This window comes from Lissotriton vulgaris, chromosome 3_2 (assembly GCF_964263255.1).
Source record: "Lissotriton vulgaris chromosome 3_2, aLisVul1.2, whole genome shotgun sequence".
Taxonomy (NCBI): domain Eukaryota; kingdom Metazoa; phylum Chordata; class Amphibia; order Caudata; family Salamandridae; genus Lissotriton; species Lissotriton vulgaris.
In genome coordinates this window covers 181,476,692-181,497,726 of record NC_141690.1, presented here as the reverse complement: position 1 = coordinate 181,497,726, position 21,035 = coordinate 181,476,692, and the positions used below count along the sequence as shown (strand labels likewise).

Here is a 21,035-nt window from a genome sequence, read left to right as displayed (position 1 = left end):
AACAGTTGGATATTTGGTAAGATGTCAGTACTTAAGCAATGTGTTAAATATCACCATGCAAAATGGCTCTGTTGAGAGGAGTTGTGAGACCGTGCGCATGCAGATTGATCATTATAGATTGGAGTGACTAAGATCCTGACGTGGAACATCCGAGGTTTAAACGATGGCCGGAAGGCGAGGTTAATGCGTACATAGCTACAAAGGCATAGCATAGATGTCTGTTTTTTACAAGAAACACACATCAACTCCCAGCCATCAGCGAAACTCAAACATAACAGTTGCGGGCTACATACTCTGCCATATATTCAAATTATGCTCGAGGAGTGGTGATACTGATACGGAAGGGAATAGACTGGAGAGAGCGTAAAATATGCATTGATCCGGATGGGCGATTTGTTGTTGTGAGTGGTGTGCTGAGTGGTAAGCTCGCAGCTGTGTATGGTCCGAACGCGGACAAACCAGAATTCTTTAGAGTTGTCTGGGCTCAGATCATTATGAAGGACTACTCTACCATTATCTGAGAAGGGGACTTTAACGTGGTTTTAAATGATTCCGTTGATCGCAGAGGTGCAGCTAGACCATTACACCCGCACACAAACCAAGCTTTACATGATAATATGCTGGAGGGAGATCTGACCGATATCTGGAGAGTGAGGCACCCTAATGGACGCAAAGATAAATGTATATCCAGTCACCATGCAGCCTGGTCGAGATTAGATTTTTGGCTGGTCTCCCCTGATGTGGCCACCTGGACGACAAATGTTGGCGGATTGGCCCGTTCACTCTCAGATCATACCCCGTGTCTATTGGAATTGAAAATTCCTATTGCCCCAACCTGTGCCTCTAGTTGGCGCTTGCCACCACATGCGCTCCTTTATGAAGCTTTTAAGGATGAAATCAGGAAAGACATCACAGACTATTTTGATATTAACTCAGGTTCGGTGTCCACTGAATCAGTGCTGTGGGATGCCTTCAATGTAGTTATAAGGGGACAATGTATCGCAAGGCAGGCGGGTGTCCTCAAGGCCATTAGGGGTTCTTTCAGTACCATGGAGGGAAAAATAAAAGACCTAGAAAACTTATTTTGCGCAGACCCCAAGCCCGAAATAGCAGCAGAACTAAAAGCAACATTGTTAGACTTTGCTGAGGAGGCACAGCGGGAACTGAAATTCCTAGGTAAACAAGCTGAAGCCCAGCGCTATGGGGAGGGTGATAGACCAAGCCGTACCCTAGCAAGGCTCATTAGTACTACCACACCAAATGCATACATACACACAATAGATAGCCCTACAGGCACTACTATTGTAGGTCAACGTGAAATTCTAAAAGAATTCAGAACTTACAATTCCAACTTATACACGTTTAAGTTTATATGACCCCGTTGATCTATCTAGCTGAGCAGTGGGGAGCCAAAATAATGTCATACGCTGATGACACACAGCTGTTGTTCACCTGGCCTAAGGACTGCTTAGACGCTCAAGCTGTCTGTTCTTGTTTGACCCATGTCTTCCGATGGCTTGTCTCAGCTCAGCTCAAATGCAACGAGGACAAGTCAGAGCTACTATTTTATGGCAATTTTCCGGCCAATTTTAGGGAGCTTATTTGGCCGACTGATTTTGCATGTCCTAGCTATCACGGAGGCCCGGCCAAAAACCTGGGGGTCTGGTTTGGACAGGATCTTAAGTTTGAAGCTCATCTAAAAAAACTTACTGCGACCTGTTTTGCGACCCTCAAGTCACTCAAGAGATTCCTTCCACTTCTTCACAGGGAGGCGAAGGAGACTGTTTTGCGTGCTTTGATTCTGTCAAGTCTCGATTATGCCAATGCTCTCTACAGTGGTCTCCCTAAATACCTCATTAAGCGTTTGCAGATCATTCAGAACGCGGCCGTGCGACTTCTGTTCCATCTTCCACGAAGAACTAGTGCACGTGCCCATCTCCGAGAGCTCCACTGGCTCCCAGTGGCACACCGCATTTTGTTCAAATCACTGGTTCTGGCCTTTCGGGCCGTGCATCAGCAAGGCCCTCAATACTTGCACAAGAGGTTCACCTTTTACACTCCTCATCGTGCTCTTCGATCGGCCAATCTCCGTCTGATGTCTATGCCTAAAGTCAGATATGCGAGATTGGGTGGTCAGTCAATTTCTGTCCAAACAGCACGGGCCTGGAATGCCTTGCCGCTTTTTTTGAGATCATCAACTACATTAGTAGGATTTAAGAAAGGGATAAAAACCCATCTTTTCAACCTCAGTATTTAGTTTTTCTGTTTCTTTCTGTCTTTAGGATTGGGTCAGCTTAGTGCTTACATATCGCGCCAGGATACTTTGTAGTAGCAGAGCGCGTAATAAAATGTTTTATAACATATAACATACACACACTACGACTCCAGTGCACCTCGAAGATTTCTTAGACTCCATCGCACTGGTTTGGTTTAACGATTTACATCGGAAATACATGGATCTCCCAGTGACTGTTGAAGATATTGCAAAAGTGATTAAAGGTTTACCGTTAAATAAGGCGCCGGGCCCAGATGGTCTCACCACACCGTTCTATAAAACAAATGTGGAGGAATTAGCGCCAAAATTACACGCTGTATTTGCGGAATCATTAGAACTAGAAGTCCTACCAGCGTCCATGAGAGAGGCGCTGATGGTTACACTTCTGAAGCCAGACAAAGATAGTCAATCTCTGGACTCTTACAGGCCCCTTTCGCTAATCAATGTGGACGTGAAAATGTACGCGAAAATCATAGCTGACCGTCTGCAACCCCTCCTCCCAGGACCAATCAGGATTCATACCTGGACGCTCCACATCCCATAACCTCAACTTTGGCGGCCTATCTGGAGTATCCATAAACTGGACTAAATCGGTAATATTCCGCCTAACAGACAACACACCTGAGGTGCAATCAGAATTTCCACTGCGCTGGGAGACAGAGGAGGTAAAGTACCTAAACCTCCAGAGTATTTGGTCCTTGAATTTTGGACGGGCTATACACTGGCTCGAGGGTACGGTGGCGATCTGGTCGAAGTTAATCCCTTTCTATTGCTGGAAAAGTGGCACTGGCGAAAATGGTGATCCTGGCCAAATTCTTACATTTTTTTTACAAATATCCCGATCCCGCTCACAAAGCATTTCTTTACTTGCTTATCCTTTTATCTTTGGTGTGGGCGGGTGCTTAAGCTAGAATTTCCTGGGTGTTATTGACCCTACCGCTAAGACAAGGGGGCCTGGGAGCTCCGGACATGCATCTATACGCCCTATGTACACAGGCCCAATTCCTGCATTTCTGGTCATACCCGACACCCTAACAGCCACTTGTGGCGCTTGAACTTGACTCGGTGGCTCCATTGCCTTTGAGTGTGGCTCTGTACCACAGAGCTCCAAGACCCACTACTGATGTAGATTCAGCCAACACATTGCGCTGGGTGTGGCGGGAATTGCAAAGCTCATCTCCCGCTATTATACCCACCGGCCATTCCACTGAAATATCCAATGCTCCCCTGCCTGGCCTAGTGGAGGTGAGATATCCTTAGCTGGCACTTCGCTGCATACATTCGCTGATATATACCCAGATGGGGTGTTCAGGGATCCCCAGATAGGAGAGGAGGGTTCAACTGCTCCATTCCGGGACACATTCACTTATCATAAATTGAAGTCATCCTGTCGGGCATTCTGGGAGGGTTTTCCAGATGAGCCTCCAACACTGCTTGCACTCCAAAATGTATTAGGTCGAGCTTCACCGAAAAGGTTAGTGACTTGACTATACACTAGTATGCAAGACCAAGCCCCAATTGTACTGCCAAACTCTATGCAACTTTGGAATAGAGAACTAGACCCACAATGGTCCTTCTGTTGTAAACAACTCTTGGAACTCTCACCCAACTACAAATTGCGCCTAGTGCATTTTAAATTCCTGCATAGATATTATCGCACCCCTGTTAGCCTCCACCGCATGGGTTTAAGGGACAGTGCTAGATGCTGGAGATGTGGCATGGATGAGGCTACTTTCTTACATGTGGCTTGGAGCTGCCCTTTACTTACTAATTACTGGACTGAAGTTTTTGATGCTATCAATCAAATAGTTTGGAGACCTGATGATCCCTCACCACAACTAGGGCTCCTGGGTTTGGTAACTGACACGGAACCTACCAGCTGCAAACTACATGCCCTTTTATTGTTGTATGCCAGGCGCCAGGTGGTGGTCAGATGGGGCCGTAGAGTTTTGCCTAAATTCACAGCCTGGCTATCTGACACACACCACTCTGCACATACTGGGAGTTGATGCCAACAGCATCTAGACCCCGTGATATATGGGAACCATTCCTGCACTGGGCACGGGCTAGAGTAGATTGCCCTTCATTTACACAAACTGCAACTGGGATTGTAGGACAGGTTAGCCAAATAGATGTACATACTCCGGGCCCAGGAAGGGTGGATGAGCTACTGTTTTGTTATGATCCTGATTATTACTTCATATCTTATCTGTAACTCAGTCATATGTAAATTGATGTTGTCTCATATATATGCTGTCTCTAATGAATCATATGTACTGTAATTACATGAAAACTTCAATAAACAAAAATTGTAAAAATAAATATATATATATATATATATATGTAGGCCCAACCAACAGTTGGGCTATCGAGGAGTATAGGCAACATGATGGAATGTAATTGTGCAATTTCTAAAGCAAGTAGTCTGGACCACTACGATGAACTGCTTTAAACACAAGGAAGAGAGAGTTAAAGCAACTATTTTTTTTCACTGGAAGCCAATGCAAGGGTTTTAGTGCCTCGGGTTGGAGTAAAGGGAGAAAGTCCCAAGGCCAATCTAGCTGTTGCATTTTGTATCCTATAAAGTTTTCTTAGTAGAACCCCTTCTAGCCAGAGAAAAAGAAAGTTACAGTAGCTCATCCAACAAGTAGTCCAGGCGATTTAATATGGTTGCATGGATCACTACTCGGTGGACTGTCTTGGGGAGAAGACGTAAGAGCTTCCTGAACAGCTTTAGGAGGAAAAAAACACATTGCTACAGCATGATTTATTTGGTTTGCCATGAAAGTTCTGGTTCTAGTTAGATCCACATTTTTTTACTTTTTGGGCTGAGGTTGTCACATTTGACAACATGCTGTGCCAAAAGTCCAGTGGCAGTGAGTCTGGAATACGAGAATATTTAATCCACAATCCTCCATCTTGTCGGAGTTAAACTTGAGCGAGTTGGTCTACAATCAGTGAGGCACCACTACCATACAGAGATGGAATGGATAGGGTTTTCTTCTGAGCCATCAAGCATGATGATGAGATGAGTATTGTCCCTGTAATTCATGCACCAGAGACTGGAAGATTTTAAAGTCTTAGCAGTGGGCGGGTGCAAATATTAAGCAGCATAGGGCTAAGTGTTGAACCTTGAGTGACTCCTTGGCTCAAGGTCTTAGACTGAAACTTAAATGGTGGAAGGAAAACTGCCTGTGACCTATCGGTAAGGGAGAATCTGCGCTAATCCTGTACCTGTCCACCGATGCCCATTTCCTGTAGCAGGTCAGGAAAATAGTGAGATACCATATCTAATGCTGCAAACAGATCTTATAATACCAAAGGAGCTTGTTCTGCCTTGTCTGTAAGCATGCAGAGGTCACCCACCATGGCTAACATGGCCTTCTCTGTGCTGTGTACTGGATGAAACACTGACTGAATGAATCAAGTATTTGTTTGCTCCTCTCGCCACTACTCTTTGCCCTGGCTATAGAGCCATTTGCCGTTCAGATCCGCTACGAGATGTCACAGTGGGGCATTCTGGTAGGGGACACATGTAATGTCATCTCTCTGTATGCAGACGACGCCTTGTTTTATTTGAAAGCCCCGAGAGAGGCGTTTCCGATATTATTGTATCATCTGGATCGGCTCGGCGAATGGTCGGGACTGAGGCTCAACCGCAACAAGTCCCTGATATTTCCGCTGTCGGGTCCTGAGTTAGTGCCCCTGGGGGACTTGCCAGAGCTTGGGCTGAGCTGGGAACGGGAGGGCTTTCGCTACTTGGGTATTCAAGTGGCCTCAACAGAAGCACAATTACTGGCCGCAATATTGATCGGGTGATTAAGTCCCTGCAGCAATCAGTGTCCTTTTGGAATACCCTGCCGCTATCATTAATGGGTCGGCTTACCGTCGCGAAGATGGTCATGCTGCCAAGTCACTCTACGTCCTACAAAATACGTTGTGTCCTCCCCTCTAGGGTCTTTCGTACCCTGAACATGCTACTCACGTCACTGCCCTGGGCGGGCCGGCGCAGTATAGTAGCGCTTCATACTGTCGTGAGCTCCTATGAGGAGGGAGGACTAGAGGCCCCGTGCTTTGACTTATATTATTACGCGGCGCAGCTGTAACCGGCGGCCAGATGGTTTGCGGACGCAGATGTTTGGGAGACGAGACTATTGGCGGGTAGAGCAATGGTACAAGAGTTACAGGTGGCTTTGATGCAGGGCAGTGGGGCAAAGGAAACAGTGCCCTACGTTGTGAGGCACACGGCGGGCGTTTGGCAACGATTTATAGAGAGTATCTTGCGAACAGAACCCTTTCATAGGGAACTCCAGATCTAGATACTGGCCCCCATGGTAGCAATGGAACAACATATGTCCTTCCATGACTGGCGAGAGAAGGGCTTTGAGGTCCTGGCCGATCTATAGCCAACAGAGACCTTCCTGACCTATGAACAGGCGGAAGAGACCTTTGGCCTTGGTAGAGGACAGTATCTGCACTACCAGGGCCTGCGCGATGTAGTGCGGTCAGTCTGGCCTCAGTGTCCGGAGGCGCCCCCAATGACTCACACCTTGCATATTCTTCTGTTCTGGGGCAGAGGACGCAGACTAATCTCCCTGCTATATGCAGCTATGAAGCGAGACTCCGCCCCGCCGGTGCCACCGGCCTGGGCGGCCTGGGAAGCGGATTTGGGCACGACGCTGGACCAAGGGCAACGCAAGCGTATAGGGGCTCTTACGCGTAAGGTTTCATGCAATGCACGCTTTAAACTAATACACTTTAACTTCCTGCACCGTACTTACCTCACTCCGATGTTGTTGAGGCGTTACTCTGAGGACAAAGGGGAAAGTTGCCCCAGATGTAGCGCAGAGGAGGCGGGTTTCCTGCATTTAGCCTGGGACTGCCCGTTAAATAGGTGCTTTTGGTCAAGCGTTGTAGAACATAGCTGCCACTACAGGCCTCCGGATCACACTAACACCTTTACATTGCTTGCTGGTGCTGGTTCCTAGGCCGAGGAAACAGAAACTTTCCTATAAATTACTGCAACTGATGTTGGTGCTGGCCAGGCGCAGGGTAGCCATTACTTGGATGGGACAGAGGGCCCCAGAGATACCCACATGGCTCAGAGACGTGAGAGAATGGTCCTTAGCCGAAGAAACACATATGCAGCGCATCAGGAGAGATGAGAAATTACAAGAGGACCTACTTGCCTGGCGAGCCATGTGTATTTCAGGACTGGCAATGAGAGGTCAATCTTCCCACAGCGATTCGGAAGGGACGAATGTTGAATTATTCTCGCCGCAGGGTTCGGGGTCTGACTGGGAGGGTGGGGGAGTTGCCTAGGGTTTATTTAGCACAGTGCATGGTGCGAGGTCTGGTTATTTCCTCACGATGATACCTAGTTATTTGACTGTTATTCTGCTATGCCTCATGGGTCTAAGCCTATCCAGGTGCAGCCTAGATCCCAAAAAGTGCCATAAAGAGAATGACGATCTATATACATGTGTTGTTGTGATGCCATCTGGGGGGGATTTTCATTTCGTAATTATTACTCTATAAACCTGAAAAATAAAGTTTAAAAAAAATAAGTATTTGTTCGCTGGCCAGCCACTCTAATATTATTGATATATTTTTCCACCGTCTTCCCACCAAACAGCAGCAGAAAGAGCAGTAGATAATTAGTAAGAGCAGCAGGGTCAGCATTTGTTTTTTTAAGAACTCCACAATCGGGGCTTTTTTTCCACACTCCTTTACAAGTCTGCCCTGCAAAGATTATTGCAGATCATCAAAAGTAAAGGACCAAATACTTTAGCAGCTGCTTTCCAATTGGGGGAGCTACAAAAGATCCAGTTGAGTGATTAGTGATTGTAATGGATGTAAAGTATCAAGAGGTAAAAGCCCACAATTTTTCAAAACGATCATTACTGTCATTTCCACCGACCACCTGACCGCCTTTCTGCTCACCAGAACAGGGCATAGGGACAGCCTCTTGTAGCTTTGGGGGACACAATAGGCCCCAAAGGAGGATAGCACTTTTTGTATGTTGGACAGATTTTCTTAAAAGAAATTTGACAATCTGTCTGCCAGCTCTGGGGTTTCTATTTGTCAGCAGGACTAGAGGGTAGGGGTTTAATCTATGCAGCTGACATTATGAATCTTAACTGTCCGCTCACCTTTACCCTGTGAGTTATGTAACTACTTGATTTCTTCAACCAGATGTCAGGCCTGAAAGTCAATTGGTTGGTTTTATTTCCAGTTTGGCGTTATCTGGAGTAAATGCATGAAGACCCCGACCTGTTATGGCAAAAGGTGGATTAAAATATTTGGACATACACATAGTTTTCTCAGAGGCCCTGTGCTAGGATGGCAGTATTGCTACTCTTATTGGCGAGTTGAATCCCTGGTCCTCTGTTCCTCAGTCTCTCATGGAAGGGGTGGATATTTCTACAATGATCCCCTGCCCAAAGCTGCTATGTATTCTTAAAAAATATCCATACTGTCTCCATCTTTCTTTCTTTTGAAGACTCTCAGATCAGAGGATTTCTGTGGGAAAGGAGGACCTCACAAATTTCAATGGCTAAATGTTGCAAATCTCCATATAATGAGTGTGTGTTGGGGGCATTTGAGAACTCCTTTTACTTAATTAAATTCCTAGCTTGCTCCCAGCTTTAAGACCCTGCCTTTCTGACAGAAATGGATATTGGGTGATAGCTTGCTTTTGTAAAAAATAAAAAAGCTATAATTTTATCTGCTGAGATTCCCTCTGAACCTTACAATCGGGTTGACCCTCTTTTAACTAGGAATGTCTGTTCTTTTATCCTCTCTTCAGGGATTCTTTTAAACTGCAACCTTAGTGGACTCGCCGAGCTGAAAAACGTATTTTCACAATCCAACTTTGGTTCTTTTCCAATCAGCAAAATGAGATTGTATTACATAAGTCTCAATACTTCCGGTATCTCCAGCTTCAACGTGCCTTTTCCCCATATCTAAAAGACACCGGGGTGATTAAGGAATTCTGTCTTCTGTAGGCTAAATTCCCAATGCACGCGGTGGAGGGGTGGAAAAGAATCTCTCAGATCTATGGGTCCTTGGTCCTCCACTTCCTTGACTAATTAGCTTTGTAGGGGAAGGTGTATGGAAGAGCTTTCAGATAAATAATGGAGAGATGCTCTTATGTCTCCCTGTGAGGTAGAAATCTCTTACCACTATTGATTACTTAAAATGTAGTATTGTCACAGGGTGTATTAACCTCCTCCCCACCCCCCATCCCACCCTGATCTGACTGTGTAGAATGTGTGAGAATACTTCCTCAGGAGTGTCACTCACCAGATTATGACTTTCTGCATACAACCTAGGACTCTCCCATTATACAGATGTTATGGAGTGAAGTTCTTGGATCACTTTCTCGTGGAGGTCACTGAGCCCATCAGAGAGTGCCTGGATGGGGGCGGCAGGTTGGCACTGATTTTATTGGACCTCTCTGCCGCATTTGACACGGTACCCCATCTCCAGCTCTTCTCTAGGTTGTCGGACATTGGCATCACGGGCACTGCTCTAAGTTGGGTCGAATCATTCCTCAAAGATGGCTTCCAGCAAGTGTGGATGCCTCCCTTCCACTCCTTTGATAACAAAGTAGAAACAGGGGTCCCGCAGGGGTCGACTCTGAGCCCCTTGCTTTTCAATGTTTACCTGACCCCCCTTGTCTACCTGGCGGAGAGGTTGGGCGCCAAAATCATGGCATACGCCGATGACACCCAACTTCTCTTCACCTGGAAAGGCAGTGATCAAAAGACTGATGAAGCCCAACATTGTTTGTCATCAGTATTCTCCTGGCTTGCCCAGGCCAGTCTGAAATGTAATGAGGATAAATCCGAAATACTCCTCTACGGCCAATTCCCGGTGGCCTTTAAAGAATCACTGTGGCCCAAAGGATCACCCTGTCCAAAGGCTGACTGTGGGGTAGCTAAGAACCTAGGGATCTGGTTTGGGGCTGACTTGTGCTTCCGCCAACAAATCACGAGACTGGCGGGAACATGTTTCGGTACCCTAACAACCCTAAGGAAGTTTTTCCCCCTCCTGCCCCAAGCAGCCAAGGAGACAGTAGCCAGGGCCCTCATACTCTTGCGACTGGACTACGATAATGCCCTCTACATCGGCTCCCCTGGCTTTCTCTTAGGCAAACTTCAAGTGGTACAAAACGCGGCTTTTAGGCTCCTCTTTGACATCCCCAGGAGACTAAGTGTCCGCAAACAGCTTTGTTATCTTCACTGGCTCCCGGTGGCTCAAAGAGTGTGCTTTAAGGCTCTGATCCTGACTCGCAAAGCTCTACAAGGCCCTTGTCCATCTTACCTCAGGGCCAGATTTACGTTCTACCAGCCGACGCGCCAACTTCGCTCGGCTGCTCTTAGACGTCTGGTTGTCCCTAGGTTTAGGAAATCTCGTCTAGGCGGTCAGTCTCTGGCGGTTAGAGCTGCCAACATGTGGAACGCCTTGCCAGACTCACTGAGACATACGACCGATCTGGCCATCTTCAAAAAACTCCTGAAAACTCATCTGTTTCAACAGGTGCTTTAGACCCCGCACTTAATCTGTCAATGTTTCCTCCACGCGCCAGGACAGTCTTGACTAACAGTGCGCGCTACAAATCCTGTTATAACATAACATAACTTTCCTGGGTATTAGGGTGGGCCATTCCACATTCCCTCAGATTCTGCTACACATTGTAGAGCAGGGATCCTCACTCTTTTCTATACTGAGAGCTACTTACATTAAACAAAAATTATTCTGAGCTACTAATATTGCTATATTAACCACATCAGACAAGATTTCATTAGTGCCTACCTTATGCAAGATTACCAGCAGCTTTCACCTCAGCGAATCAGGCATGCTTGGCAGCAGCCATGTACAAGATGTTTTATCAATGTTGAATACCTCTCTACATCTATAATACATAGCAGCCATAGTTACAATGCCCCTGGCACCAAATTAATAATAATGGGTCAAATCACATTCAAACACTTTATTCGGCTTATAGACATAAAACCATAAAAGTACACAATATAAACATTACAATCAATAAATACGTAAAACAAACACAGAGCTCATGTGTGGATACCCGTTCCCCAAATCAGCGCCCCGTAACAATTATGATGTAACCGCATGGGATCCATCTCCTAGAGACTGGTCCGGGCCTATATAATAGTCAAAAAAATTATTACAGATTACACAACTTCAGGTCCTCCAGATGCTCATTCGATACAGCTTGATCAATCAATAAAAGTTCATAATATTCCAGCAACACAGGTGCCAGGCTTTTCCTTCTTCTCAGAGCCAATTAATAAAAGCTATGACAGATAAACAAATATCCCAGTTTTCCAAAGTACATATATAATTTAAAGCATCCTGGTAATAGTTCTAGATGCCAGTTTTTAAAATTGGGGCTAAAAAACGTTTCCTACGGTCCTTGTTGTGCATTGTGCTTTGTCTGGTTCTGCCGTCGAATGACATTTAGGAAAGTTATCAGTCCATTCCTCAATTTTCGGAATGGCAAACCTTGGGTGCAGTATTCCTAATCATAGTCTGGTAAGGTAAAACCTATGTTGTCTATTCCTGACAATGTTCAGATAATTTGGCAAGCCCGCATACACGGGGCCCAACGGGTACCGTGGGTCTTTTACTCTCATGAGTGTCTCTCTTTTTCTCTCTGTCCCTTGAGTATGTCTGTTTTGGAGTATGTTAGGACTTTAACTGTGTCCTTAGCACCAATGGCAGGGTCCACTTTTCTTAAATGGCTGTCTATTTAAGACAATCATTTTATTTTCTTCCAAGCATCTAACATAAGGCATTCTAAAATGATTGTCTTTTTGAACTCTGTCCCTTCTTCACTCCACACGTCGTGCCACAAAGGGATGGGTCTAATGTATAGGTTGTCCTCTAAAAAAGAAACTGCCACTTCCTTTTGAGTTATTTATGTTAAGCTCGTTTTTGGTACGGCCAACAATCGAGCAAGAAACAAGTTCTCTAAAGTTTGCAATTTGGCACTATTTATGCACCCCCAGAGGGCAGCGCCATAACCAGCGCTTGGAAGGCATTTACTTTTATACAATATCAGTATCTCCCTGATTGGTTTCTGACTTGTTTTACTTTTAAACCTGAAGATGGATTCTATAGCTCTCAGGATTTCATTTTAGAGTTGGCTTTCCCAGGACCATGATGCAATAATCTGCATCCCCAGGTATGAGAACATTTGTGTCTCGGCTAATCTCTCCCCCATTATATGATGGGTCTTCAATGTCACATGATCCATCATTCGAATGTGAGTTTTAAATTTATTTTTGACAATTTCTTTGCAAACATAGTTATCAGTTCTGAAAATACACACATTTTTGTACCAAATACACACTCTTTAATTTTGTTATACATACCAAAGCAACCAAGCAAAAGCTTCTAATTTAGTAGATCGGGCAGCACCCAGGAGAGCTACTTACAGGTAACTGGAGAGATACCAGTAGCTCAGGAGCTACTCGTTGGAGAAGCCTGTAGTAGACAATATAGAGGAAAATCAATTTTTGAAAGTGCTTTTGTACTTGGTCAGGTACAGTGTGATGTTGCTCAACACTGGAGTTCTGTGGAAGCCCATCCTCCCTCCCCATCCCTCCAAAAATTGATCACCTTAATCCAGTTAAATCAGTTGAAGTGGGAAGTCAATCTGGGAAAGATGCAAATGGTCAACAGAAGAGGCTCTGTAACTGTCCACAAGTAGTCCCTGGGAAATTCAGACATATACCCAACTGTGGAAACCTAAAACATGTAAGCATCTATTATGATGTGGTATGGGAGTTTGATACTATTTTCTTATGGACCAAAGACTTAGTCATTGAAGTTCATGATGAACATGACTGTGCAACAACCATTGACCTTGTAATTTGTAAGCAGTGGAGCCTTATAGTGGATTTTCTGTTATGTGCTTTCATTGATAGATTGCCATAGTTAAATGATGTGTAGCAAGAGTTGGAGAATCCACTTTAGGAATATATAAGATCTGACCTAATTGATTTTTTTCTTTTCTTATGGAAGCTTAGGGGGGATGATGGTGCTATAGAGATACTTTTTACATAAGGCAAACAATAGTTGATTGATTGTATTATATGGAACTCTCCGATGATTTATAATTGTACAATAATCTGTAATTTCTTCAAATCTGCAGTTGGTGCCCACACTTTCCTTTAATAACGCCAATTGATTTTTTTCTCAAAACTGTGTTTATTGGGGGGTCAAAGAATCATTTACACATTCAACATTCAATGTAATAGGCTGTCCCGTCAAGGCATTTCTAATACAGCGTACAGTTTGCTAGATATCAGACTTTCAATGTACACTCATAGGTCTTTTTACATTCTCTGCATACACCATTTTTTACCACCCTCTTTCCCCAGCCCCCCTCAGCATAACTGTGGTACATGGATATGCTCTTCGTTTGTTTCCGGACTATGACCTGTGGAGGTTTCTAGGAGGCCAAATAGATAGGGTTTTGTGGGGCTAGTCTCCTTTTCTCTATAGATCTTCCCTGAACTCGCTTCAGGCTAATACTGAAATAAGTGTATGGCTCTGCTGCAGGTACGGCAGGCAAAGAGTGGAAGGCCTGTGGAAAGGTAGCCCCCAGGGGTCCCCATATATATTCGAAATGTTTGTGCAAGTCTGAGTCTATGTCTGCCATTCGTTCCATTGTGACTGCGCCCCACAACCTGGCATGCCATTGCGTCAGCGAAGGAGCGGATGGGCGCTTCCAAGCAGCAGCCATTGCCATCTTTGTCGCCCCGAGACAGAGCCACATCACTTCTCTGTTGCTGCTCATCTGGTAACGAAGGTTATCATTGCGCAACCCCAGTAAGATCATCTTGGGATCGTCTGGTATTGGGTATCCTAATATAGTTTTCATCGGAGCCAAACTCTCCGTCCAGAAGGCGCGGATGGTCAGGTAGTCTCACCATATGTGTTAGAAGTCGCCCAACAGACCACAACCTCTCCAACACAGGTCGATGAGTGGGGAAAACCTTCTTGAGCTTAGTGGGATTTATGTACCAGTCATACATGAGTTTATAGTGTGCCTCCCTCAGTCCCATGGAGTGGTTACATTGCGGAATGTCTCGCCACAACCGTGACCAGCTAGAGTCCGAAATGGGGTCTCCCATTGTGTGTTCCCAGTGTATAACATGCCGGGGCCTGACCGGTGTCTGTGCGGGAAGTAACTGTATATACAGGAAGGAGATGCAGTCCTTTGCCCTGCCACCTCTCTTGGCAAATTGCTCCAGGGGAGTCAAAAAAAATACATTTTCTAGCTCAGTGAGTTTAAAAGTAAAAAACAAACAAACGTGACGACACGTGTTGCTGCGTACTTGAAGGCCCTTCCCAAATGTTGACTGGTCATTTTTCAGTTGTTATTTCTGTATTTCATTTTTAAACTGATACTAATCGGGTGAAACTAATCCCAGACTGTGATGACAATGTTATAAAGTGATTAAATAATGAAACTATACGATCAAAAAGTTGCATAATCGGTCTTTTTGTACCCCAAACCTTATTCAACTGCCGCATAATGTGGTCCACCCTACCGCTTGATTCCAATGGCAGAGGTTATAGTTTATAAGCTGCAAGTAACAAAAGGACGTTTAAACAGTAACCCGTTGATCTTTCTACATAAAATACAAATCTTTAATCTGAAAGCTACACGTTGTGTTTGCAGCAGGCATATAAACCCTCTCTGCTACCATATATGAGTAAAACCTGATTAGACAAACACGGATCTCTCCAGCAAGTACATGCTACAAGTACACAAAATAAACTGGGTATGTGCTGGGTAGATTACCTACTGATATTTGAACCAACCAGGTCGAGGTGAAAATGGACAAAACACCTGACCTGATCTGGCCTTCCAACGAGGACTTTCAGCGTTTGTGCACTCCGCCACCCCTCCACTATGAACTAAATGTGAAGTCCTAGAGGAGGAGGGGCAGGTGATAGGTGAATGACATTGCTTCTGTTCTGGGACAGGCTGGCACCATGGGGGCCGTGGTGAGAACTGACAGCTAGATGAGAATGGCCCAAAGGCCACAACAACACCTGGCCTGTTCGCACACTGTGAGCAGTTGACAGAGGCCCAAACAAAAAGCAGCCCCCTACTGGCACTTACGCATCGGCCCACGCCCGATTGCCCGCATTGGCAATCCGACCCTGCCCAGAGCAGGTGCCTCCCATGTATTGAAGTGTGTGAGCTCAGTAACTGATGTTAGGGCTCCTTGAATCGTTTGAATCGTTTGCCAATAGGTATCTAGCGAAGGCGCGCACACAACATACGCTGGAGGTCGGCGGCATCAGAGTGGCATCAGGGCATGTAAAGCTAACAGAGGGGAATATGTGCTTGAGTTTCGCTGGGGTTAAAAAGTCTTGGTGTAAGATTGCGTACTGAATACACTTAAATCGTGCGTTCTGGGAAATTAGGCAAGGTGAAGCAACTGCTTACTGGCTTATTATCTATTACTTATAACTAAAATATGTCTTGTGCAGAGTTATTGGATTTACATTTTTTTTTCTATATCAATAACACTCTTTCTTAGTTTTACTTGTTTTCCTCTTTTTTTGTTTTTTCCTTAGTTTTTGCACAGCATCTCCTTTATCAGTGGGGCTACGATGTGTGCTTAATACATTGCTAACATATCCTCTCAGCCCCACACAAAATGTAGATACAATTAGAGAACTGTTTCTTTAACTAGCATCATTTTTCGCTTATGTGTGTTTTTTTCCCCATAGGAATTCTCCAGAATTTCAAAAGCTCTTGGGTATTGCTATGGAACTGTTCCTTCTGTGCAGTGATGATGCAGAGTCCGATGTTCGGATGGTGGCAGATGAATGTCTTAATAGAGTAATAAAGGTAAGGATTTAAAAAAAAAACATTTTTTGTCTGTTTCTGCAAACGTTTACTTCAGACACGCAGTTACTTAGTAGATAGTAACGAAGTATTTAAAGTGTTAGGTTGCCGCCAAACGGTACCTTTAGATCTATACAACATTCAACAAACGGCAGTGGTGGTTTCAATGGTAGCACATCATTCTTTGTATGGCCTGAAGACTGATATTAAGTAGTGGTGCCCCTCGAGGTTAGACACAAAAATACACCCCACTACCTCGAGTGTCTACTCACTGTGTTTCTCCAAAACCAAGTGTACATACAACATATAAAGATAACCTCGGCACTCTAACCCATTCAGTGATTTATTCATCATCATCATTATCATCATTAATCTTTATTCGGATATGCATTATCCATAAAAGTACAAACATTACTCGTAATCACATGCATATTCCATCATCATTAAAATATAAAAATAAAACTCGTCAATAAAACTAGTCAATTAAAATATTACTAAATTATCCATATCTTCGATATCATCTTCGATGTTAAAGTGACAATGTGCAAAGTGCAATTTCACGAAAGAGCAGCTAAGAATGGGCAAGTCATTAAATCTCAAAAAGGTTACAATTAGCAGCATTGAATAAGAGTGCAAGTGTGCATTGTGCAAAATATAGATAAAAACAATACGAAGTCCAAAACTACATATGGTACAACCTAATCCAGCAATCATCAATTCATAGATGAACGTGAGTGGATGGCCATTTTCAAGAAAGTGCACACTCGATATGTTATGTCATCGTCTTTAAGCTGGAGAATAATGTTGTATGCAACCTTTAAATCCGTTATTCCCTTTGCCCTGGAAAACGGTATCAATAACTGCATACTATAATTTTGATAAAAAGAGCAAAATGTAGCATAGACTGTTTCCCTAAGTTGCCACATGGGCAAACCAGATTCTCAATATTAGGTTGATAACCTATGGGGAAGCACAACAGATACTTTATTGAGTCCGATCTAAGACGAAAAAGAAGACTTCGCTCCCAGCGAGCAAGGTCTCTAAAGAGATAACTAATGGGAGAGCATAAAGGGGATCCGCCCTCGCCTGTCATTAAAATATATTGTTTCACAGATGCTTTGACGGATTCCTGAGCATATCTCGCGTCCCCGTAATATTTATATAAAACTTTACGGATAGTCTTTCCATCAATTCCATCTAGTTGCTCAGGACTATTAAAAATATGGCCAAGATTGACCGCAGTCAGATTTGCCCGTACTTGGGGGCCAGCCAAGGGATATCACCGTCCTTATCACATTTTAGGCAATCCGCCAGAATCTCCCTGGTTAATGCGGCTGCTGACTTTTTCCAAAACTTTAGCCAAAACAAGACAGGGCGGGACCTAATGTAATCCTCCAGATATGGCATTCTTAACTCATTATGGTGGACAATGAAATTGCTAGGCCCAAAAGTCTCCTACAAAATCTATTTTCTTCGGCCTTGACACTTTTCAAATTTATATGGACCCAAATTTCAGCCCCATAGGTCATGATTGGTACACATTGTGTCCTATAGATTTTAAGTAGGGACAGTACCACCTCAATTCTTTTCAGTTGGGGGAGATTTATTACTGAATTTATGGCTCTTAAAAATGTAGTCCGTCATAAGCCAAATGTGGTGCCCAGGACCCATTATCAGAGAATTGTAAACCCAAATAAGGGAAAGTGCGAGTGCATAACAAAGAATCAGGGCCCAAGGTAATAGTATTAATGGAACGTTTCTTAGGGCCACAACACATTAAAAAAGATTTCTTAAAATGTGTGCAAAGGTTCAAATTATTCATATAAACTGCAAATCCCCTGACTAAAATTCTCAAGGCATTAGGTGTACGACCCATTAAAACAGCATCATCTGCATATAGTAAGGCGGGCAGTTTGTTACCATTAACCCCTTCCCTGCTCATGACGAGCTCAGCTCGTCATGAGGCACAGTGGAGCTGTGCTTATGACGAGCTGACCTTGTCATGAACAATGATAAATCTTACTTTCCAGCACAGGAGGGGGAAACCACTAGCAGCCAACTGGTTAATTATGGGAACATCAGTGGTTTGGTTAGACAGGACATTATGAAGTTCATTAATATATAAAATAAATAAGAGTGGGGCGAGAACGCACCCTTGTTTAACTCCTCTCCCAACCACTATGTCTCCTGACACTGCCCCATCCATACTTATCCTTACCCGGGCCCTTAGGTCCCTATGCAGATATGCTAACAAATACACCAAATCTTTATCTAACCCATAATCTAAAAGGCATTGCCAAAGCCTGGATCTATTGACAAAATCAAAAGCGGACGAGAGGTCCATAAATGCCAGGTAAAGAGGACTGTGTCGGGCGATGGTGTATTTCCCTATGATTAAATTGAGATTCAGACACTGCTCCACAGTACCTAGGTGACTACGAAAAGCCAGCTGGCATTTATTTATTATATTTTCATCCTCTGCCCAAGTTCTGATCTTTTTAAATAGAACTCTCCCCAATATTTTAAGGGTGTTATCGATTAGGGAAATGGGTCTAGAACAACTTAGGTTAGATCTATCTCCTTTTTTAAAAATGGGGATAATTACAGATGTGGACCATGTATTTGGAATTTTTGCTGTGATTAAGTTATTAAAAACATTAAGTAGCAATGGAGCCCAGAACTCTGGCCTGGATTTTATAAGGTCAATGGGCAGCCCGTCCGGGCCTGGGGCTTTATTTCATGCACTCTGGAATATTGCCTCCTCGACCTCAGTCAAAGACATTTGAATTTGAGTAGGCATAACATTTTCCAAAGTGTCTTCACATTGGGGCGAGGAAGCCTATATTTTCGAGAAATGTGCAACCCATGCTTCACTAGTTATATTGCAGCTTAGGGGGGTAGATGTATTCCCAAAGGCTCTCAAGAACTTAGTGGCTGACCAGAAGGTGTTTGTATTCTTAAGTTTAGCAGCACAGGCCGGATTATTCCAATACTCTTTTAAGACCACTTCTCGCCTTAATTTTAATACACTATTATAATTGTGCCTTAAGTTTCTGACGAGAGTAGGATCTCTAGGGGAAACTGATAAAGCTACTCTGAGCTCTCTATTAGCCCTAGAGCAGATGTTGTCAAACCACCTGGGGTCCGATTTGGCTAGGGCTGCGGGTCTGGAGATCAGTTCTTTAATGCCTGCACATAATAGAGTAAAAGCAGAAACTGCCTCTCGGTTGGGGTCAGCCAAAGTGAGACAAATCTCACATATGGATGGATACGTTTTTACCATCTTCTGGAAGACCTCCCTGCAATCCATGCCCTTTCCATTTAACTCTTAAACTATCAGTTGAGAGTTCTATGTTTCCTGCTCCCAAGTCCCTTCTAGTGTTGGGTCGTGGGGCTACCCTTAACAAGACTAAAATGGGATAATGGTCTCCAAAAGTGGATGCCCTGACCTCTGCCTCAACTAAGTAGTCTTCTAATGATGGAGATATGAAGACATAATCTATAGTTGAGGCTCGTCCTAAACCTCTATAGGTGGGTGGTGGATTGTCGTTAGTGTTTACGGCTGCAATATCCATCACGTTTAAAAGACTGCTACTTGATAGGGTGTCTATTAGCTCATATCCTCTCTTGCATGGGTTGGATGAAATAAGCTGGGAAGAACACCCAATAATTCCTTCTCCTATTTTAGCATTAAAATCACCCCCCAGACATATCCCTGCCAGTTTGTACTTTCCCAGTGAGTTATCCAAATCCTGAATAAAGTTAAAAAGGTGAACAAAATTAACGTTTGGTGTAGTTGTGAAATCATTATTATAAAAATTAATGAAGCAAATAGAGGGCCCTGTGTATAGATCAGAACTTGAAAGTTAACATTCTCGTGGTAATTAATTTTACTCTGCCACCTGAAGCGATGCTGACCCATATTGATAAACCACCTGAAGGTCTGCTATGTTTAGGATTAGGGGTATAATATTAAAACACTCATACCCTTCGAAATATAGCTCTTTAGTTGCCCAGGTTTCTTGAAACATAAGGATGTCAAATTTATTTATCATATTTGCCCATTCTTCTATGTTTAATTTTGAGGCCAGACCTGCCACATTCCAGCTCCGCACCCTTAATATTGAGTCAAAATATTCAATTAATTGGGTCGTTTTCACCCCGGGGCTCGTATTATAAGTCTCCATGGTTACCGTGTAGGCCAATCCAGTAGATTGAGTTTTGGGTAAAGGTCAATCGAGGGTGTCTAAGTCAGAATTAACCGAAAATCTATTTGCCGACTGATAAAGAGGACTGAGGAGTGGACACTGTATAGGTGGTGATTTATGGAAGAAACCAAGGGGTAATGCACAGATGTTTGTAGAGAAAAGGCAGTTGGTCTCTTTAACTGCTAATATGGATCCAACGGTCCTAGGCCGGGAAAAATTAATAGCAATGCAGTCACCCCGAATGGTTTTCGCTGCAGGTCCCACCCAGTCTACCCTTCGTACCATTAAGATTTCATGTATATCAGACCTCCTGTACCCTTTGTGTTTAGCCATCCAGTCCACAAATGTATTTCACAATTGTTCCCAGGACCCTGTTTTTTTTTCTCTAGTGGGGGTATCCCTGCAAGAGTTAGCACATATGGGCAAGATGCTGGGGGTACATTTAAAACATCCTCGTTCGGTTCTGCATGTCCCCTGGTACCAGTATCGGCAGTACTTGTGCTAACTGTCGAACCAACTTGGACATCACCAGGGTTTACATTTTGGATGTTGACAGATCGAGTATATAACTTAGGGGCTAGGGGGTTTCTCGTTTAACTATTAGGATCGAGGGGGACAAGCAACGACTTTACAGTTTGGGGCACTTGTC

General features: G+C 44.0%; 1 protein-coding gene across 2 annotated transcripts in view; it reads left to right on the top strand.

The window, feature by feature from the left end:
* HTT (huntingtin) overlaps positions 1-21,035 on the top strand; it is a 2,178,328-nt gene that overhangs the window by 61,098 nt on the left and 2,096,195 nt on the right. For both annotated transcript variants that reach the window (XM_086964158.1, XM_086964157.1), the window contains exon 3: positions 16,061-16,181. In XM_086964158.1, coding sequence (XP_086820284.1) covers positions 16,061-16,181 — 121 coding nt within the window. The remainder of the gene's footprint in view (positions 1-16,060; positions 16,182-21,035) is intronic.